The sequence below is a fragment of the Cicer arietinum genome, chromosome 6 (assembly GCF_000331145.2).
Source record: "Cicer arietinum cultivar CDC Frontier isolate Library 1 chromosome 6, Cicar.CDCFrontier_v2.0, whole genome shotgun sequence".
In the NCBI taxonomy this organism is placed as follows: Eukaryota; Viridiplantae; Streptophyta; class Magnoliopsida; order Fabales; family Fabaceae; genus Cicer; species Cicer arietinum.
The window spans coordinates 12427623-12450778 of record NC_021165.2 but is presented as its reverse complement, the minus strand read 5'-3'; the positions used below and the strand labels follow the sequence as shown (position 1 = coordinate 12450778).

The following is a 23156-nucleotide window of genomic DNA, read 5'->3' as shown; positions in this document are numbered from 1 at the left end:
GAGTCTAAATAGCTTCAATTAATATGTGAAGGGTTCATGAGTATTTATATGAAAAAAATATTAGGAATGGTGGGGTTGGCATATGTTATTTAATTAATAATGATATGAAATATAATTTTTTTTATAAGGAGATATGAATTAATTAATGATATTTTTTTTTTTGAAAGTGAAGAATGATGTTCTAATTCAAAATAGAAAATATCTTAAGTTTCATTTAAACATTTATAAGAAAATTAATATATATTTTTTTCAACCACACTAGCATATATTAAACTCAGAATCTATTAGATTTAATAACTATCATTTTATCACTAGACAAAAATATTAGAGTTAATTATTTAATGATATGACATTTCAATGATGTTAATGCAAATCTGATGATAGATTGATAGATCTCAAATAAATAAATAGAAAAAGTTTCTATAAGAAAAAGTAAGAAAGGATAAGTAGAATAATGCATAAGTTGGGTTGAGTGGAAATCAAGAGGAGGCACGTGAGCAGTATAATTAGCATAGATTTAAATATGTATAGATGAAATCAAGTGATATTTGATTTTTGATATAGTAAAAATGGAAACAATTGATTTGATAAAGATATCAATGATGGCCTCAAGTGACGGCAGAGAACAGAGCAAAGTATGTCATGTCTTGTTTCTACTCCTTTTTTGGTTCACTTCCATATTTCCTTTCCAAAAGAGAGAATGTCATTTTATATATTTATAACCACTTTTAAATAGTATGTTTACAGTTTTATACATTAGATTGTTGGGTTGAGTATATATAGATTCTACCGAATGTAAGGGATCACAAATTGTAGTGGAAACCTCTATTTTTATACTTTTTAACTCAATTAATATTAATAAACTTCTAACTAGTTATAACCAACTACAACTAATTCTTAACAAATCTTTATATCTAATATATTCCTTTCTCAATTTTAACACACAAGATGAAAAACATAAAAATTTACTATAATTATTTTCTCTTCACAATCAAACTAGAAATATAGTAACAAGTAGTTGTGGTGTTTAGTTTGCTCTATTACACATTGGAATGCTTTTATAAGATTCAAGTATTTGACTCATCATATGATCCTCGAAACAAATTACCAAATATATATAATGTGATACACACAGAGCATGCATGACTTAATTTGGTGCTGAAAATTCTTGCAACACTTCTGTCACACAACAAAAGCTGTTATATATGTACTGCATGCAGCCTTGATAAACTCTGTTATCTCGTTCAATGCTATATAATTAACTAACAAAAAATTTATATTCATCTAAATAATTTAGATTATATAAACCTAATTTTTTTTGCTTATATAAAAAAAACTATATATTAGATTGATTTTATTCATACCCCCTCACCCAGTTCTCATATATATATCCCACATTTTATTAAACTCCTTATTTTCTAAAATTTTATAAATTTGAGTTATCCGAAACAGTTCTACAAAACTCAGATGTGGTTGAATTTGTAGAAATAAAAAAGTGTATATATAACTTATAAGAAGATAATATTTCTTTTTTCACGTGATTAAAGAAAATTAAATAAATAGTTGAAATAAGTATAAGAAGATAATATTTTCAAATTATAGTTTTTATCTCCGTAACTCGAATTTATGGTTTTTAAAACCTCCTTTTTTGTTGGACAATTAAAAAAAATTATTTGGTATTCCATAAAATTGGAGATGGGTACGAAAAATCCAGAAACAAAAAAAAATTTAAAATATTTACCATGATATATAAAATGATCTTTTTACTATATGTTTGTAGGGTAGGGTACCAGGTGTGGGGTATTTGGAAAAAATTTAATATGTATTGATATATAGTTTCCAAACACCAATCCACTCTCTTGGCCCATGCTCGATTATTTGTTTATCTGACTTCAAGCCCTAATGTTTTGTAAATTTGCGACTTTATTCGAGCCGTTTTGTTTTCTTTCTTTTAATATGTGAGTCAGTTTTTCTACCAACGGTATTATCATTATATTCTTTGTCTAATGTATACAAATAAAATAGTTTTGCAATATGCACAAATTCATTACATCCATATATCTCTTTTAATCTAATAATATACTTATTAATTCAATAATAAAAATAAATTTATATATAGCATAAAATTGACCATCATTATATATAATATGAAAAATGATTATTGCAATGTCAATAGAATAAAGCAATAGGCCACAGAGAATATAGTGAGTGGCACATGGCATGACAAAAGCATATGGCATTCCACTAATCAGTCACTGGTCAATGTACAGAAAAACAATTTGACTGCATTACCTCGTTCATGCAAAAATTATAAGTATGGGTCCCACACATCACATTTGCTATCAGCTTCAACCCTTATTTTTTCTTGTATGACAAATTACATTTACAGAACCGGGTTATGTCCGGTCAGAGCCATGCACTCACTTTAATTGGTCAATCAAGATCAAATGTTCTAAATTTTAAAATTAATTTTTTTATTTATATTTAAAAATATTTAATCATTTCGATCTTAATCATACCGTCGAAATGTGTATAATTGCACGCAGTCGCATTGAATCAGATCTTAGTTTTGGTAACACTAATATTTTATATATATATATATATATATATATATATATATATTTTTGTTTTCGTCCATACAAAATTAGTTTTTACTGAAATTGGTCTATGGAATTTCTTATATCTCTAATAATTCATGGACTAAAATTATATATATATATATATATATATATATATATATATATAGTAGGGCTAAGCTTTGACAAACCACAAACCTACCTCTTCTATGATTAGTGTACCATGTGCAGCCAAACGGTTGAATCGTGCTGATGATTAATTTGAACAAATTATTATAGGATAATATTTATTTATTTTTGACAGAACTATTGAATTTTATTATTGAAGAGTGGTGTTGGGTTGAGTGCTTAAATTCAGATAATGGAAGAGATTGATATATGGAAGTGGTGTCTGCCAAAGCTTGTAAAGCGATTTCTTTTTAAAAAAATACGAATCTAATGCCTCAAAGTTGATTTGTTTTCATTAAAAAAATATTGCATAAGTGAAGTGTAGGTTAAGATGAAGAAAAAAAAAAGCTCCTGTGAATCAGTTGCTGCAGATTAAAGGAAAAGCAAATGTGAGGGAGTAGTGAAGGACAATAATTATAACTTCAAATTGAAGTGGACAAATTTCAATTCAATGCTTTTATGGTACTTGAGGTCAGATAATGTGATCTGAAATCTCTAGAGTTATATACTACAGACATTTACGTAATTAATGACAATTGGTTGTTTGATTGAAATTAGATAATTTAGATATTAAGTTCAATAATTTTAATTTAAAAAGAATTTAAAATCGGTTAAGATATAGAATGTTTGTTCTAGATTGAGCAGTCACACAATCACTGACTGCGCGAAGTTAGTGACTTAACAAATCCACTTGCCATATGGACATGGTGTATGGATTTCATGCCACACATTACATGAAACAATAGGCTAACAAGAGCTGATGATTAAGGATGGTAGAAATGAAGTGTTAACAGCAACTTGACAATTTCCATTAAATTTTCAAATTAGTACTAAAAGATTTTACTGAAAGTAAATTAGTCCTTAAAAAAGGCATCAAGTCTTTCATAGTACTCCAATCCAAAGTATTTTCATATTCGACTACTCCTCTAATCACAATCATGGTGCACATTATTAATTAGGTCTACAAGGTCAAATTATATTCACTAAAAAAATGTTAAAAGGACTATGTGACAGTTTAATATTTCTCCAATACTGTTTTGTCCTCTTAAAAATATTATAAGGACCATTACGACAAATTGCAGTACCTGTATGACAATAATAAATACACAAGTGAGAACATGATTAAAGAAAGGTAAATTCTTTCTTTAGTACCTATAGTTTTGTCAGATATCAATATCCTAAAGATAAAATATAGAAGAAAAAAAATTAATTTAATTCAAAATAATTAAATATAAAAAATATTATTATATTAAATAATTGGATGTTAAGTACCATACCATACAAAACACCAAGGTACCAAAGTCCTCGCAAGAAAGGTAAGCTGTAAAACAAAGGTATAGCATTTAATATGCTCCGAGTGTTACCAAACTCCCTAAACTGCCTCCAGTTATGACATGACATGCAAATGTAGTACTGCTTAAACATTTGACGAGAAAAGTAGGGAGAATACCATACATGGATAATAATATTTGTAGCATTCATTTAAATACATTGGTGTTTGAAGAACCTATGGCTTGGTGCTCAAGTATAAATTGAAGGACGTTTGAGCACTCCAAGGTTTTCAGAAGATAGTTTTACCTTAAAAGATGACAAATTATTATAATGTCAAAGGAAAGTTTTAGTGCTTATATTACTTTTTACGGAAGAAAAAAAAGGATGACTAGTTTTCTAAGCTAGAATAAACATAACATGATTGCAATAATTGTATGTCTTTTATTTATTTATTTTTTATGCAATTTCATCTTTTATTAGCTTACACTATATTCTGGTATTAAGATCATATTGTGTCACAAATGTCTTACAAACCTGAAATTGAAAATTTACATCTTGGGTATGTTTAATAGCGTGATAGTATTAATCAGAACATTCAACAAGGAAAGAACTTACCATAAGCATTTTCATTCTGTTTTTGATTTTCAAACCCAAAAGTAACGGCAACACAAAAATTAATATAGATCCAATTGATATCTGGAATATATATGTCTGACCAAGGAATTTCATTGATGTATATACTACTATAACTCTGGTGAAACATCCATGAGCAAGGGCTTGCTTAACAGTCGAGAAAGTTGCAGTTATGGTGGCCTAGCTCGCAACTATGGCTGCTGTTGTTGTGGCCAGCATATTCTATCTGCAAAACTAAAGATAATCAGCATCTACCAGACATTAATAAACAAATTTGCATCATTCTAAAAATGTTACATAAAATTAAGCAGAAAGGCAAATAAGTCCACAGGAAATTATTCAAACAGACTTGACACAGGCATTTACGTCAGGAACAAGATACAAAGACACAAGAAAAGTTTTAACAGATTCAGGGGAAAAAAAAGAAGTAATCATTAAGTTTTCTATTCTGAATGTGGAAATATACATGCCGATCACCATAATATTTTCAAATTGTACAGGTATATCAGAAATAACGAGTTCAATAGAGTAAAAAGTTTAACTAATCTCGAAAAGAACGATAAAAAGTATCTAGCAAATGACTTGAGTATTCATATGGTAAGCAGCTTGTCCATATCAACCAGGCAAGAAGGAAGACAAGTTTTCTAAGTTCTAGTAGGTATCAATTACTTGCCGGTCTGCCCCCTCTTAAGTTTTGATTTTGAATGCATATTGTTGTGGAGTCTTGTAGTATCAAGTGATATATAATGTCATTCAAAATCTATATACACAACATTGTGCTCGTTTACTCATCCCCTAAATGAGTAAATCTACACAGATGTATGGTGCATACATACCATTCAGAAGCACATACTTTGATAGATAAACTTACTTTGGCGAACAGCTAGCAAGTCGACATTCATATAAATATTAAAATTGGAACAGTAAATTAGCTTCAGAGAGAAGGCACACCTCAAATAGCTGGGGTAAGAATCCCATCACCAATCACCCTGCAGGTGCCAACAAGGACAAGCAAAAGAATAACAGACACTCCTCTATGATTCATGTCCCTTATTCCATTTTTAGTGTCAGCAACAAATGATCTTTCATGGAAGGTAGACGTACTATATATTGTAATATTCTATCATGGACCATTAGGGTCCACATCTTGTATGCTTCTGGGTGGTCATGTCCACTTCTTAGTAACTGCCTGAATATGAGAGCACAAAACCATTCAATACTAACATGTTTCCTATGCAGTTATCCAATAACCTCCCACTCACCCACTATATAAGCGCGCACAGCAAGGGTATGTATAATGACTTGATTGTGGATTCATTGTAGGTACCCTACCCTCATCTTGCTCATGAAAGTGATCAAGGTGTCTTGGGACTATCAGAGGTATTAGGCAGAGCATCAATTATGAGTTTTCCTTCTAAATTTTGACAAGACCAATAAATGAGAAGGAATAGTGATATGAAAACTTTAATTGCTATTGTAAAAGGGTCGTGAAAAATGAGAAGAAAATTGGTTGACTGAAGAGCTATAGCAAGAACTTCATCATAGTATCTCTCACTTGCAAACGCTGCAAGATCATGAACAGCTTCCAAAAGGGAAATTAAGGAATAAATATTACCAATAATCTCCACAAGAACATACCCCATCTCTGAAATGGTGAAACCTGCTTGAATCGCGCACAATAATTTCTCTGTTTTTCATCTCTGATATGTACTTGATTGCAATATGACAGTCACCGCAAACCCGCAAGTTTTTCATCACTCTTATTGGCTCTCCCTTTGGGATGGTCATCAAAGCAAAAGCAATAGCTAATTTCTCACTGTGGTGTGTCAAGTTATATTCCTTTTCCTCGATGTCCATGTCATGTAAGACAGAGCTAATATCAGGCACATAGCCCCGCATCTTCATTTCTGAAGTTAATTCTTCCAGATACAGATTAATCTCGACTGACTTGGGGTGGCATTCGTCACCCATACGAAACTGGTGAACCCGATTCTTCACTTCTACCCAACTTACGCCTGGCTCTTTCTTCACCATCTTGTCTTTCATGGCTCTCCTCACCTCAGAAACATTCTGCCACCTCTTGGCTGAGGCATGAATACCAGCAAGTAGAACATATGAAGCCGAGTCTTGAGGATCAATTCTAAGAACTTCTTCAGCAACCCTTCTTGCCATTTCTTCATTCCTATGGATTTTACATGCAGATAGTAATGTTTTCCATATAATCGCATCTGCTCTTACAGGCATGGATCGTATCATAGCCTCTGCCTCCTCTAAACAACCAGACCTTCCTAGTAAGTCAACCACACAAGTATAGTGTTCTAGTCTAGCCTTGAGTCCACACTTCTTTACCATCATGTCAAAGAAATCAAGCCCTTTATCCTTCAGTCCACAATGACTACAAGCATATAGCAAACTCAAGAACGTAACTTCATTTCCCGCCAAATTCTCCTGTTCCATTTCATTGAATAGCTTGATGGCTTTTTCGCCTTGACCATGACAGCCATAAGCAGCAATCATTGAGCTCCATAATACAACATCTCGCTCTTCGCATTCCAAAAAAGCTTTGATGGAATCTTCCAAACTTCCACATCTAGAGTACATACTAACCAATGAACTAATTACAGAAACTACAGAACTAGCTCCTGCTTTGATTACTTCAGCATGAATCTGCTTCCCTTGACCAAGGGTGGCTAACTCCGAACATGAACTGATCACACTCACAAAAGTAATTCTATCTGGTCTAAAACCTGCCATTTTCATCATAGAGTAATGATCCAGAACTCCCTCGGAGTACCCATTTTGAGCTTTTCCGGCCATAAGTGTATTCCAAGCAACCACGTTACAATTTGGCATCCATTTGATAACTCTCTCCCCATCAAGCAAGCTTCCAGCTTTCATATACATATGCGCCAAAGAGCATCCAACAACCGAATTAAACTCAAACCCACATTTCACAACATAAGCATGAACTTGTTGCCCTGCAAACAAAGCTCTCAAATGTGCACATCCCCTAAGTACACTACCAAATGAATACTCATCCGGCACAAAACCCAACGCATTCATCTGTGAAAAGAAGAACAAAGACTCTTCATTCGCTCCAAACTTGGTCAACCCAGTGACCATTGCATTCCAAGTAGCAACATTTCTCTCAGGCATTTCATCAAACAGCTTCTTGGCATTCTCATAGTTGCCAATTTCGAGATAAGCCTTGATCATGATGTTACATGACATAATGTTCCTCCTTGGCATTCCATCAAACAGTTTAACTACAGCATGAAGTTCACCAAATTTTGAGTAAAGATTGAGAAGGTGATTAGAAATGAACTTATCTGAGGAACACCCAGAAGTCAATATCAAAGAATGAAGCTGTTTTCCTGCGAAAACAGAGTTTGTGGGAATACATGCTTGGAGGAGATTTGAGAACAAACGAGGTTCTTCCCATATCTCATACACGAAGCTCTCAAATGCTTCCTTGATGTGCCCTTTGGAACACAAGGTGACGAGTAGTTGTTTGGTATCTGAAAAGTTGTGAACTTGCAAATGGGGTTTGAAGGAAATGGAGGAGAAGGAAGATATTGAGTTTTGGAAAATGGTGGGCGCAGAGACAGAATAGAAGGTGGTACGAGGAAAGCCAAACCTGGCCATGGATGAAAAGTGTGACATGAATTGTTCATGTTTATCTATACTCACATTTCATTGTCTCTGTTTGAGCTCTATGCTTGTTACCACTGTTTGTGCTTAGAAAAGACAAAGGGTTATTACTGCACTAAATCATGAACGGAACAAGACTATCACCACACTCTTTAATAAACATTGTTTAATATATTTTAACCAACCAAAAAATGTCTTAAAAAGCATGTTGTGATTGTAGTCTTTTTCTTATTAACTAATCTTAATTAATGAGTTAATCTTATATTAATGAATATCAATATTGTGTAAATTTATAGTATTATTTACTTCTTCTATATAAAAACATAAATAAATTAGGAACTAACCTTTGACAACATTACTAATAGTAAGCCTACAAAAATTTAAACAATAAAACTTTATTTTGTTCATATGTTACATATGTATGGTAAAATGAATTGTTGTTCATCAACTTAAAAAAAAAATTGGTGAGAAGTGATGCCACCTTTTTCCTTCACGTAATCGCGAGGCGGAATGCAATCTCAAAGTTAAAAGTAAGACATATACTAAAATATCTAATATATAAATTTTAATGTAAAATATAAAAGCAAAATATCATCTTATATATTATTAATATAAATAGTTTTATATGATAAATTATGATCAATTATATAAATAATATTGTAAATAATTATATTAAAAATTAAACATTATTAATAACTTAACATTGTGATTGAATGACAATTTAATTTATACTATAAATTAAATTCTTTAAAGAATAACTATTTTTAAAAGTTTTTATGTTTGTTGCTATTTAAAAAATAAATTAAAGGATAATTAATATTAGGAAGTTGTCTCGAAAAAAAGAAGACTGACGATGAACTTGAAACTTTGAGAAAAATCGGTCGGTCCCTTCAATTTTATTTTATTTATAAAAAAAATAGGATATATAGGGATGCACTCAACACACCTTTGTCCCTGTCGTTCATACGACATCGTAACCAAACAATACTCATCATCAGCTATTCTGATGTCGACAACGGCATAAATCGATTTTTGGTTGGATGGGTTTGTTGAAGGTTGAGAATTGTCGTTCAATTTTTCTAGGACTGTTGTGCGTGACTGGTCGACAAGGGAAAGAAATCGGCGAAGAAATCAGAGTGTTCATATTATTGGAGGCAATGAGATCAATTTCTCTAGTTTTTTTAATGAAAATTCTAGATAGAGTTAATCAATTTAGTGACTAAACTGAAACTTGTTACTTATATTATTTTGTTTTTTTTTAACTCTATTGGTAAACTGAAACTTGTTACGTATATTATTTTGTAAGGCCCCTAAAAGTTTTTTCCTCCAATCACAGAAGAAACTGTTATCTATATATGAAGAGCCCAAAATGTGGTAGGTGCGACAACCAAACAAATATGAACTTTTCCTTTTCTTTGGAACACGAGAGATTCAGTTAGGTGGGAAATCATAATTTGTGGGTTGTAGACTTGCAAGTTGCAACACTAAAGGATATTTTGTTCTTTAAGAAAAATTAAAACCCATACCTCATAAATCACACGATCATTAAGTGCACGTTTGACATTTGATCGCACGTTCTTGAGTTTCTTGTTGAAACTATTCCTACCAAATAGCATCATTGTAAATTAAAAAGTGTTTTAAATTATCAATTATTTTGAATAGTTTTTTGTAACTGATTTTAAATACAAAAAAGTGATTTTCATTATAATGGATAAATAAAAATTATTTTAGTTTTATTTTATTTTAATATTTAATGAATAGTATCAAAATAATTGAATATTAAAATTACTTTTTTAATAATCTTTAGCAAACGAGTTCTAAGAAAATGAAATAAATTATTTTTCATTGGGTTAAATATTTTTAATACTTATAAAATTTTATTTCCAATTTAGTCCATGTAAAATAAAAATAAAAAGTATAATTCATATAAAATTATTAGACAAACAATTTTAATCTCTGTTAAAATAAAACATGTTTAATTGTTCTTTAATTTTAAAGTTTTTGAATAATTTTTTACAAGAAGTTTAGAACGTTATAAAATATTTCTTCACAATTTTGTTTTTATCTTGAGGTGAACTCCTTTGAGACAAAATCTCAAATAAATATTTTGATGATACACAAATGGTAATTAAGATTATAATTATGATTATGTGCATATTGATATTTGATATGTTTGCTTGAGTGTGTTAATCAATATAGGTATCAAGAAAATCAAAACAGATCATAATAAAGAACAAACAAAATCAAGTCAGAAAAACCAAGAACGTTCTCCACAAGTTCCAGAATTTCAACAAGTAATCAGATCAAGTTTAGAACTTGCAGATTTTGTTTTAGTATGTTCTCCAACATATGCAAGAACAAATTTCAGTATGAAGTTCATTCCAAGATGTAAGGCAAAGACTATAATTCACTTGTCATTAAAAAATAATCATTCTCCAAAGTTAAAGCAAAACAAGAAATATAAATATTGACAAGTTTGGACAGAACGATAATGCAATCTTTGAATTTGTACATGTGTTGCAAAACATGAGTAAACACTTCACACATATGTCAGGATTAAATCAAAACTCAGTTATCACAAAAGCAAGAATGAAGAACGTTCTTGGTTTTCAAAAAGCAAGGTTGCCCAAATCCAAGAACATTCTTGATTTATGATTGATCTTATCCGTTCATTGTCATATGACAGCTGAACAACTCCCAAGGGTCACATGAGCTGTCATAAGCTCTTTTGAAGCCTATAAAAGGGACATCAATATGAAGGGAAGATCAGAACTCAAAAAAGCAAATAATACTTCATTTTGCAATCACATTAGAAATTCCTTGAGATTGTTAAAAACATCTTTCAGTTTAGTTCTCAATTGGCTTGCAGTTTTAATCATTGTTGATTTCCAAGATCATAATCCATTCTCAAATAAGAGTTGAGCATAAAATGATTCTGATATACTTTAAATCGTTACTTTGTACACTCAAGACTATTATGTTAAGATAGCTTGAGAAGCTTTTGTAAAAATCATTTTATATGTGCGAAAGGTTGGGTGTAAATCATTTATAAAGATTGAGAGGTAGATATGTGGAAATTCTTTCTAAGTTGAAAGATAGTAAGTTGTAACAAGATTAAGATTGATCTGCAAAAGTTGTGTGAAAATCAAGAACATTATTGTTTTGAACACTTAGTGGAAAATCTCACTTTTGTGAGGATTGGACGTAAACCCACATTGGGTGAACTAGGATATATCTGTGTGTTATATCTCTTCTCTTATCTCTTTACTTTTAGTCTTTCAATTATTGATTTAAATAGATAAGCTGAAACTGTCATTTTCAACTAACCCAGAACATTCTCTGTTTTCTAGTTTCAGAACTAAGAACGTTCTCCGTTTTCTGTTTTTACAACCAAGAATAATCTTGAGTTAATATTTGTCAGGAAACTTTAAATAGGTAAATTCACAATTCAAACCCCACTTTCTTGTAAATTGTTACTTCAAATTCAATATTAATTTAGAAATAAAATTTTGAGTTCATTTTTGGAGAAGAAATTTTTATATTGTAGTAAATATGCTTGCAAATGTTCATTCAAAAATTTATGTTGACTTAACGGCGGGAATTAAAATTACACGCATGATATTTTGTATGATTAAAAATAGTATTTTTATTTTATAGTGAATAAGATTAAAAGGTTGAAATTTGGGTTAGCTCATGTAGTATAAAACTGGTTAGTTTACACAATTGAATTTAAGGTAAATCAAGGTATAAGCAATTGAGATCATCTTAGGTGAGTTGAGAGTTTGTCGAGGATATACGAGTGAAGTCTTTTTTAGTCATACCAAACCTTATTAAATAATTCCAAGTCAAATACAATTCAAATGTGGTGTTGACTGATAATTCGGTATTCTGGAACTGATTTCCCAGTGATTATGAACTAAACAAAGTGAAAAGCAAATGAATAAGTATGAAGCAACTATTTTTCAAGAACCACAACGAAGATATAGGCAAAAACACATGTAGGCAATAGAAGGGGTTGCAAATGATTGACGAACATAGGTACATGACAATTTTAGAAAAGATCATGCGAGTATAGGTAGGTATGGCAACGAGACATGATATATTGTTAGAATTAAAATTTGAGTCATCATCCCTTCCCCGACCCTGCACTCATTCATATATATATATATATATATAATAATAAAATAAAAAATATTAAATAAAATGAATAAATACATGTAATTTATAAAAAATATATCAAAATAAATATCAGTTGCAATTTATCAAAATATATTTTTACTTGCAATTTATCTTTATCTTTATTTTATTTTAGTTAGATTCGCATGTTGGGGAGTCTGAGAGAGCCCAACATTCGGAATGGGCTAAACAAGGATTCATAAGAGACTTAGACACCACATCTCAACCCAAAACCTTAAGGCATTAGGTTTATGGGTCATTCTCCTTATATATCCAATATAGCATTCATTCATTGTCAATGTGGGACTAACCACTCATAATTGAATTCCAACATCGCAGTTTTCAAAATTCTCACCACATAACTAAACACTTTTTAAAATAGTAAAAAAACCACAACCAAAAAAAGTTTATTCTTTTATAATCACTTGATGTAAAAATAATAATTGTTATTATATAAATAATAATAATAATAATAATAATAATAATAATAATAATAATAATAATAATAATAATAATAATAATAATAATAATTTAGAACTTTTGGTTGAATATCACAATTAACTTTTAAATTTGAAATCATGATCAATACAATTTAAAGTTCGAAACTCGGTGTATAGAAAAACACATGTCATTGGAGATACCCATGAGCGCCTAATGGATAACCAATGACCCTAGTTATGGTGGATTAGCAACAACAAAAAGTTGGAATCAAATAAACATAAATATTATTATACATTTAAATTAAAATCCACCACAAGTTATGCACGTGGTACGAAGAAAAGTCAACCTTGAATACATTATCGGGGTCTCAATTTTTTTTATAACATATCCTAACCTTTAAAAAACTGTATTGATATCTTAATTTTCTAAACTGAGTTTTTCACCGTTGTGAGTACGTGACAACAGTACATGCTTCACCACCCACCAATAGTACATTGTGAAATTTGTCTCACATAAGTTAGCGTTGATTGCACAATAGATTAAATATAGTAACATTGATGTATTAAATAATCTAGTTATAAGTTCAACTCCTCCACTAACTAACAACTAACAATTATCATTTAAAATTTATAAATAAATAAAAAACATTGTCATTTAAAAGAAAATTAAATAACACCTCACATCGTGTGGATATTTATACGTAGTTTCATCTTATTTGTCGTCAAGCACAAGCCTTAAGAGCCCTTTGGACCATAACACAGGCTGAATTGTTACTTTCAGTAACCAATGATTCAAAGAAAGAAAGAAAAAGAGAGAAAACACTCCATGGTCCCGTATCACATGTAGCAACTAACATCACATATGATATCACACAATAAGAAAGTCAATTATACCTAACTCAACTATATATAATGTTGAATTTTGCCAAATATGTCCAACTATATTTCCACAAACTTCGTCCCACATGTTATTATGCTTGGAACAGGTTTGCAAATTTTACTAAAAAGTAAAAACCTTCCTAAAGTTTGGAGTTTGTTATCCTTCCCCAACCTATGATTTGGAACACATTCACTAAATCCACGTGCGGCATCACAAGCATCTTATAACTCGGTATGCGACTATTCATTTATTTAGTTATTATATGATTAATGCATTTCAGATACATGATTAATTACCTAGTGAATGATTAAAGTTCAAATATATGATTAATTACATTTAGTAAATAGTTAATAGTTATAATAAAGTGTTACAAATCATTTGTCATCGTTGAACATAATTAACATTGTTTTTGAACTGTTCAAATATACATATATCCATTAGTCATGTTTTTGAACAACATTAAACCATATAATAAAGGAATGAATAGTCGCGATGTATGTATACGGTGTTAAAAAAGTCTGTTAAAATAACATAACTGTAATCAAGGTGATTAACCGTTTCTGATTTACCTAAACCCTAATCTCAAACAAAAAATACTTCCAATTTTCAACAAATAATTACCAAAAAGTTGTTTATGAAGTCAATTCCTTGAATTGTAGCACTGATTACTGCAATCAAGGTGTTTGTTCAAATGCTACACTAACCTGAACTTTGCACAGGATGGCAATCACAAAAGAATTTGTGATGATGATGGGAGAGATTGGGAAGCTATACATAGAAAATCTGACCAACATTTAAGAGACTCTCATGAGGAACATTGAAGATCACACTATTTTCCCTGCATATCTTCCTAAGAAATGCATATATATAATCAACAGCTAATTTCTTGAAGAAATTTGAATCCCTCCTTGCCCTTACAACCGTGTTTCCCATTATGTGAACCACGCCGGCATCCCTGCAGCTATTTAAAAATTCGAGTTCGTCGACCTCAGTTTGGTTGCTTACTTGACCGGAGGACCTAACATGCGGTGGCGATCTTACTTGTACTATTGAATCTATTGAGTTTATTGTTAACTCCATGTTTGAAGAAATTGTGCTTCCATTGTTGTTCAACAAGCCGTCTCTTGACCACTCTGTTTGTTGTCCATATATACTGTATTCATCCGAATCCGAACAACCTTCCATCATAGACTCGAGTTTAACAAACATCGAGAGGTTATCGAAGAGTTTTTTCTCAAACTCGTCGTCTTTCTTGTGTAGGTCTTTGTAGCCATACCGTGCCACACATCGAAAGATGTGGAAATTCTTGGGTCCAATCCTTTTGATGAGAAATCTTTCTTCTTCTGGGACGGTGTAGACGGGAAGGTATTTGACGCATACGAAAACCACGACGGAATGAATGGCTGGTAAGTTGGTGATGAAATGAGAAAAGATAGGGGGTACTCCACTAGCAAGTTCTGTGTAGACTAGTCCAATTCCAGGTACACGAACAAGCCCTAAACTTGGGCCGAGCCCAAGAATCCACGCCATCGAGACCTTACTATGCATTTCAAACTCGTAGCGTTTCACCGTACCGTAATGCCAAACAAACATAATAATAAGAAATGTTCCGGCGATTGCAAGGGGAACCCATCCACCTTGATCAACTTTGAAAATTACGGAGAAGAAGTAGGCGAATTCCACAACCAACGATAAGCTAGTGAAGGCAAGTACAAGAATCCAGTGGCAGCGCCACACTAATATCATGATAAGAATCATAAGGAGTGTTGTAACGAGCATGACAATCACAACTGCGGTACCTGTTATACATCATTCATATGTTTAAGAATAGCAAGAAAATTTTCGTCAGAACAATCAACAGAGGAAAAACTTACCATAAGCATTTCCTATCTGGTTTTGATTTTCAAATCCAGCCGTAACTGCAATGCAAAGAATCATAAGGATCCAATTGATATCTGGAATATATATCTGACCAAGGAATTTCTTTGATGTATAAACAACTTTAACTCTTGGGAAACATCCATGAGCAAGGGCTTGCTTAATAATCGAAAAAGTTGCAGTTATCGTCGCCTGGCTCGCAACTATGGCTGCCGCTGTTGCAACAACAAATACCGGCCAGTATATTCTATCTGCAAAACTAAAGATAATCAACATCTAATAGACACAAAGAAACAAATTTGCATCATTCTAAAAAATAAATAGACCTGGAATAGATCGATAAAAAGCGTCCCGTGAATGAGTCAAGTTATCCATAAGGTATGCAGCTTGTCCAGAGTAGGCTAAAAGAAGGCAAGGAAACACAACTAGAGTAAATGCTAGCTGTACAGCTGAGACCGGAAAATGAGCTAGGTCGGCAAAAAGAGCCTCTGTCCCTGATAAAATTCATCCACAAGTTGTCAAGTACAAAACAATAACTATTCACTTCATCTGTCAACAGTTCTAATATACATGAAAGAAATAACATGCGGCAAAAGTTGAATTTTTTTATTTACCTGTTATACTGAGCATGATACCACCGAGGGAAGTCCATCCCTCTTTTCCACCTCTTTTAAAATAATGATATATATACACAGGAGAAAAGGCTTTTAGAACTCGGAATCCATGTTTCCAGATATTAAATATACCGATACCTCCGATTAGGAGAAACCAAAGGAGAACAATGGGAGCAAAGAGCCAACTAACTCTGTCTGTGCCAAAATGTTGCATGCTGAAAAACCCAACTAATATTACAACAGCAACCAGAACTACCACACTGCTATCCATGCCGGGCTTATTTACCTTGATGCCACCAACAGCCGATAAAACTACAATGGAAGATATGGTTATGAATCTTTTGAAATAGATGGAAATGCATTAAAACTGATACTCAAGAAAAGAAAAACGAAACTGATTGCAGTGAAAATATCAGGTCTGGATTCTTTTGAAATGCAACACACATAAAATATAAATGAAAAAGAAAAAAAAATAATCATACCATACTCAATTTTTCCTTTTATAACTAGCAATGCTTTAAACAAGAACTAAAGGGGCACAACTTAAGCATGTGCACCTTCTGGTAAAAGAAAAGTATTAAGGAATTGAGTCAAATTAGCTCTACTAAGAAAAAACAAGCAAATGCATGCTTCAGGTCCCTGATGGAGTCTCCTTGTTATCAAAGATACAATTGTCCTCTATGAAGCAAACACGATTCTAACATCGGACACAACACTGACACGTAGACACTAGTAATAATTTAATAAAATGAAAGTGATTTAATGTAACCATATGTGTCAGTATCTAACATCGACATGTGCCAGACACCATACATGTCTTTAATCTTAAAACATTGGATCCCTTGTGTTTTATTTCTGACTCATTTCATCAACCTTGGTATAATGAAAATATCTCACAAATGGGAACAATACATTAGCTTCAGAGAGAAAGCATACCTGATATAGCCGGGGTAAGAATTCCATCTCCAATCACCATGCAGGTGCCAGCAAGGACAAGAATAAGAATGGCACTCTTCCATGATTCATGTTCCTCCAACCATTTTTTAGTTTTTGCAGCAAATGACCTTTCATGGAATGTAGAGCGACTATATGTTGTTAGTTCTTCATCAGTGCGATGCTGATTGGGAATGGTTTTTATCTTCGCATGTCGGCAAAGCAAGGAATAAAGCGCAAATGTTCCGCCTGCTCTACACATGTTAGTTTGGTAAAACTTTATTGCAGCTCAGAAGTCTGAAACTACCATACTTGTGACCTATATGCGAAGCTAGAGTATTTTTCAACATTAATGGAAGGAATTTCGATAGTTGATATCAATGAAACTAGTTGGTGTGAACTCAGACATCACCAATTCTATACAAAACTATGTGATTGATATACCTATAAAAAACTGTATCAATGAATAATAAGAAGTTCAAGGGGGCAAATGAAACTTAATATCAAAATTCAATGTTTATATCCCTCTATTAGGACAAGGAAATGCCTAAAATATCCCTAATATAACAATGTTTTTTCCAGAAACATTTAGCAGCTGCTACAAGCTGCAATTTTTTTCCCGCAATGCCGCTATAGCACGCTATTCACTAGAATTTGAATGTAAGATACATGCCCCTTTTAAAATTTGTATCTGTCAAACATTACCATATAAGATGCATCTATTAACTACACTGAATGTACGCTATGGAAATCTTATTGAGGGAAAGAAATCGTTACAAATGGAAAAAAAGGAGTGGATTGTTATTTTGTAAAGTTGCAATACACTACTAAGTATTCCCTCTATACAATCTCAATTATCTCAAGCACCAAAAGTTTACAAAACAATTGATACCTTGTCCGTTGTCATTTGCTCTTAATACAATAAAAACATATTTGAGGAGAGGAACCAAAGTAAGAGAGTAGATAATCAAAGAAAGAGCTCCAAGTACTTGCTCCTCGTCTTTCACACCATTAGGAAATGTATTGTAGAAAACATATAAAGGTGAAGTGCCCAAATCTCCGTAAACCACGCCAAGACTCTGATACGCAAGCCGCAGAATCAACAATGCAGAAAATTTCTGAACAATAAAAACTTCGTCAACAAGGAATTATATATAAAATCCCAGCAGCTTACATATTAGTTTATTAGTGCATTTGTGAAACGCAGAAAATTCTTCATGTTTGGATTGGCGGCGAGATTGGCAGAATCACAAGTTACCGCAATTTTAACAAAATCACGATGCCACTGTCATTTTAGCAAACTCGCCGCCAATCCGAACATACCGGCACAAATAACATCTGCCAAAGGCAGTGACAGAAATGGGAATGTTGTGTACGGGCACACCAATTTCGGGTTGTGTATCATAAATGTTGCCATCCTTTTGAATAGTAAATGACATTTGAAAATAACATTCTAATGTTGACTCTAAAAGTAATGAACATTGCATTTTTTCTACGATTAAAAAAAAAAACAATATAAATCCGTAAGGCCTAGTTCAACCGACAAATGCCGATACTATGAGGCTGGGTACCATTTCTTAGGTTCAAACCCGAGCCACTGCAGTTGTGTGTGAATTTCTTTACTATTTCTTCATACAAAAAGAAAAAACAATATGAGAAGAGAGAAACAGTGTTAAATTAAGCGACAATACAATAGTGCATCATACTTTTTCTCTGTACATATTTCTGAGTCTTCCTGCCTCTTCATCCATAGGCTGGTCAAGCTTCTGATCCAAATCCCACATACTACCTTTGTTATCACCCTCCTCATCTGTGTCTACTCTTGAAGCCATTTTCACCTAACTTCAACTATGCAATCTTATATCCCTCTTCCTCAATTCTACTACCCCTTAAAGGAAAAATATATATTTTTGAGAAAAATACACCGGAAATTTTGACAATAAAATCATTAGGCATTAAATTTGAAACCACTTGAAAATCAATGCTTACTCCTCCAACCCTGGATCCAAAACGACCCAATAAAATCTGGATTTGAAATTAAAATTGAATATTCTACTGAGTGGTCCATAGCATCTATGGAAAGTGAAAACAAAAAGACCAACCAATTTTTCAAAAAACAATATAAAATTGAAATCTATACCTTTATACTGGTCCAGCTTTATACTATTGAAAAATTCAGCAGAATTGGAATAAAAGTGTTATTAAATAGATAAACATAACAAAACACGAATTAAGATTGCGGAATGGTTTGAACAACCAAATACCCAAATAAATAAATAAATAAAAATTCAAATTTGAAACCTAAAAATGTGAATTTGATTGATGTAACGAAGACCCAAGTTAATTGTGAAAAGAAAAAGACATTTCTGTAAGTGTTATCTGATTGTGAAGCAATCCTTACCTGTTGGGGTACAATCTGAAACTTGCCACTGAGAAAACAAAAATGGTTTTTTTTTCTGCCAAAGAAGTGTTTTTTTTTTACTTTATTTAAATACAGAAAATCAGAAATAATAATCTTCTGAATGAAAACTGAAATGAAGAGAAAGCATGCAAGATATTTGATGTGAGAGGAAGATTGTGGCAGAAGAAAGTGTGTCGTTTTGCTCAGCTTGTTAGGCTTTTGTGTATGATAACAGAGCACCCTCTTGTAGGAGCTTGGAAGCTAGCAGACAAAATAGATGCAGAGAGAGAGAGAGAGAGAGAGAGAGAGAGAAAGAGGTGTGGATATGGGGCCCATAGATAATTATACAGTGTTATTTGATTTGATTTTTTTCTTTCTTTCTTTTGCTGTAATACTAATACTAACTTCAGGTATTAACTCATACCATATTTTATGCTACCGATTTCAAATACAATTGTTAATTTGTCACTTATTAATAAAAATAATATTAATTTTTTTGTAATTATTGTATTTTAACCGTAGTAATATTTTATATGTTCAAAAATGAATTCAGATTTGGGGACGTTAGAAGTTATTAAGTTTTACACAATTGTATAACAAATAATCAGCTATTTAATTGATAAAAATTATAATTATAATTTAAATAATGAATAAAATTGAAAGAAAAAAGTAATATTAAAATTTAGTATCAACTTTTATAAAGGTATAGGTATATTTAAAAATTCAATGATTTTATTAAATTAAGAATGATGAAAGTTTAAATAAAATGGAAAATAAGAAGAAAAAACACTGCATTAAGATTTGATATTTCTTTTTATATAAATAAATATATTATTACATTTATTTTAGTATCTCATAATAAATTATAAATATTTATTACAATTATGAAATTAGTTTTATTCTTTCTAGAATTTTTTTATTTTTCTTTATTAAAATAAGTGATTTTTTAAGTGTATTTTTTTCTTGTTTTGCTTTATGATTTTATCATTTATGTATGATAGTACGACTTTTTTTTTTACAGCATTTTAGTTTGTTTTAAGTTTTTTTTTTATATTTTTTAAAATATCTATAAATGACTTATTTAATTGATATTAGTAATAGTCTTAATCATGTTTAAAGTGTAACCGTACGTGGCCATAAATTTTCTAGACAACAAATTTTTTTATAGTATAAAGTTTAAAGTTAATTAAAGTGGTTCTAAAAATTTATCTTCTTAAAATTGTTGGACCCTTTTAAATTATGGTTGAATATGTAAAAAAAATATATGGACTTTTTTTTTATCTTTATACTAAAATTAAAATTCTATAAACTAAAAATATTATGTCTTTTTTAATTATTCTATTCTTGTTACTTCTTGGTTCCTCAAATTTGAGAAGATAACAAAAATATATTTTTATTTTTTATAAGAATCTTCTTTGTCAAAAGTATATTTCATCAAACATAATAAAATTCATTATTATTATCTTAATCATAAAATCTTAGATGAATTGATTAATATTATATCAAATTAAACAAAATTCATCATCATTATATAATTTATAAAAAAAATAAAGAACTTATATGTAAAAAATTAGAACATCAAATTTTAACTTCGTACAAGATACCAAATTCTCGGGAAGAGTTTTAGTTGGTACCTTGTTTTAAATACAGAGTTTACGAAGGTTATCTTCAAATTCAACGTTATCTCAACTTTACAATTGACTTGTCACACATATGGTTAAATCGGTCATATCAGATAACATTTATAATCTATATGAGCGAATACTAGCTAAATATTTTTTTTTTAAGATAGATAAAATTAAAGAGAGTAGATTTTACATTATTCTTAATCGTTGACGGCATGTGGAAGAATTGTCTGATTATCCGAATTAATTTTTTATTAGGTAATTTTTCATTGACTTTTACAATATTTATGTATATTATTATTGTGTCTTTTACTTTTTTATTGATTTTAAAATATAGATAGAAAATATTCCAACTTATAAAATTAATTTGATTATACTATTCTCACGTTAACATTTGAATGAAAGTTATTTTTTTGTAAAGAAAAAAAAAACTACATTCTTAAATTTTGATTATGTTTTAGAGATTAATGTGTCTCTAATCCTTAATCTATTTTTTTAATATATTAAATAAAGTGTCTGTTTTTTTTTAGAGACCAAATTAATTTTACTCTAGTAAACAAAATTTATATTTACTCTAATTAAAGATAAATAAAAAGTTTTCCCCTAACATTGGACAAAGACAGGAACTAGCTAAGTTGGAGCAAATTGATTGTCTACCTATTTTATCATGTATTAATTAATTATGCCGTCTATAACCAATCATAAAAAGTATTCGTGTTTGAATTTTGCATCTTCATTGGTCATTTTCTAAGTTCTGCTGGCAATTGCCTATCTACGAAAAGACTATCTACGAAATACACGAATGTGTATGCCTTATGTTGGCAATTGCCTCGCAGGGTATGGTTTTTAATATAATTAATTATTTTACCTACTTCCACAAAACCCTTTAAAATGAAAAATTTCCAACGTAATATTGTGAATTTTGGAGTATTTATAACAAAATCATAACAATAGCTATATTTTAACATATTTTTTATAATATAAAAATTTGTGATCCAACCGCAATTTAATTTAAAATAACACTAGAATTAAAAAAAAGTTACTAAAAAACAACTATTTAACTGCAACAATTAAGTTCACTGTATTTGCATCCGTGCTTATTTTATTTTAATTTTGAATAGAAGAAATCATAGACAAAGAAAGAGAAAGTAGAAAATTGCTAGCGTCAATTTCATTTGACATTCTCACGAAATTTGGATGTTTCACTAAAATTGACGGATTACTTTTAATCATTTTTTAGGAGTTTCTTTTTTCATTATCCCAGTTTTAAAAAAAAATTACTTAAATTTGCAAATGCTTCTTAAGATAATTTTTCATTTTTCAATATATATATATATATATATAATTCATTCATAAAAAAGAACAACACAAAATTTAAATTACGTAGATTGACTAGAGTTATTGTGATATCGTTAGACATTATTCTCCTCCCGACACTCAACCGTCTTCTCATACTTATTCTCACACATCACATTAATCTTATGAGTTTACGCCATAAGAACAATTTAATTTTGACAAACTAGTAACCAAATCAAGAAGACAGTTGTCGACTATCCTTTGCAACAAGCGAAGAAGAATTATTGTATAACACGCTCAATACTCGTTATAATACACTTGAGTCCGCTACCAGTTACTTAATAATATGTGTCAACAAAGCTTTCAGATTTCAAGCTTTGAGAATGCATATACTTCGTTAAATTAAATATCCAACTGGACTCAAGGTGAAAGTAGTTCTTATGCAACAGTTCCTCTTTGACATCGTCAAGAGCAAGAAAATGAAAATAGAAAAGAAGATGAACAAACTTGTGATGTACCAAGGTGTCTTATAAATCCCGTACGTGTGAGAAAATCTCGGCAATATAGTACTAGAGGTCATCTTCGACATTAATTTTTTCTTAATTTTTGTAAA

At 30.9% G+C, this 23156-nt stretch overlaps 2 protein-coding genes across 5 annotated transcripts; both read right to left on the bottom strand.

Moving 5' to 3' along the window:
- Window positions 1–3555: 3555 nt before the first annotated feature.
- LOC101513511 (pentatricopeptide repeat-containing protein At2g41080) lies at window positions 3556–8513 on the bottom strand. 3 transcript variants are annotated; one of them, XM_027336147.2, is made up of 4 exons: window positions 5601–8513; window positions 4632–4875; window positions 4022–4065; window positions 3556–3829 (listed from the first exon to the last, which is right to left on the bottom strand). In XM_027336147.2, the coding sequence occupies exon 1, from the start codon at window positions 8310–8312 to the stop codon at window positions 6261–6263; it is 2052 nt and encodes a 683-aa protein (XP_027191948.1). In that variant the 5' UTR covers window positions 8313–8513; the 3' UTR covers window positions 3556–3829; window positions 4022–4065; window positions 4632–4875; window positions 5601–6260. The 3 variants fall into 3 exon arrangements, with proteins under 3 accessions (XP_027191948.1, XP_012572382.1, XP_073226622.1); XM_012716928.3 differs by lacking the exon at window positions 4022–4065; XM_073370521.1 differs by lacking the exons at window positions 3556–3829; window positions 4022–4065 and having other exon boundaries at window positions 4350–4875.
- Window positions 8514–14268: 5755 nt separating this feature from the next.
- Window positions 14269–19924, bottom strand: LOC101513186 (potassium transporter 10). Of its 2 annotated transcripts, XM_012717023.3 has the most exons (8): window positions 19623–19924; window positions 18928–19109; window positions 18114–18339; window positions 17225–17470; window positions 16289–16600; window positions 16001–16168; window positions 15671–15925; window positions 14269–15595 (listed from the first exon to the last, which is right to left on the bottom strand). In XM_012717023.3, the coding sequence occupies exons 2-8, from the start codon at window positions 19051–19053 to the stop codon at window positions 14565–14567; spliced, it is 2364 nt and encodes a 787-aa protein (XP_012572477.1). In that variant the 5' UTR covers window positions 19054–19109; window positions 19623–19924; the 3' UTR covers window positions 14269–14564. The 2 variants fall into 2 exon arrangements, with proteins under 2 accessions (XP_012572477.1, XP_027191670.1); XM_027335869.2 differs by lacking the exon at window positions 18928–19109 and having other exon boundaries at window positions 19623–19878.
- Between the last annotated feature and the right edge of the window lie 3232 nt (window positions 19925–23156).

Bases quoted from the DNA above. Each gene is read 5' to 3' on its own strand.
- LOC101513511 (XM_027336147.2), bottom strand. From the start codon at position 8,312: ATGTCACACTTTTCATCCATGGCCAGGTTTGGCTTTCCTCGTACCACC.
- LOC101513186 (XM_012717023.3), bottom strand. From the start codon at position 19,053: ATGGCTTCAAGAGTAGACACAGATGAGGAGGGTGATAACAAAGGTAGT. The intron at 15,926-16,000 runs GTCTATTTATTT...TTAGTTTTGCAG, and splicing joins TTTTTATCGATCTATTCCAG to ATAGAATATACTGGCCGGTA. The intron at 15,596-15,670 runs GTAAGTTTTTCC...GATGTATAACAG, and splicing joins CCAGATAGGAAATGCTTATG to GTACCGCAGTTGTGATTGTC.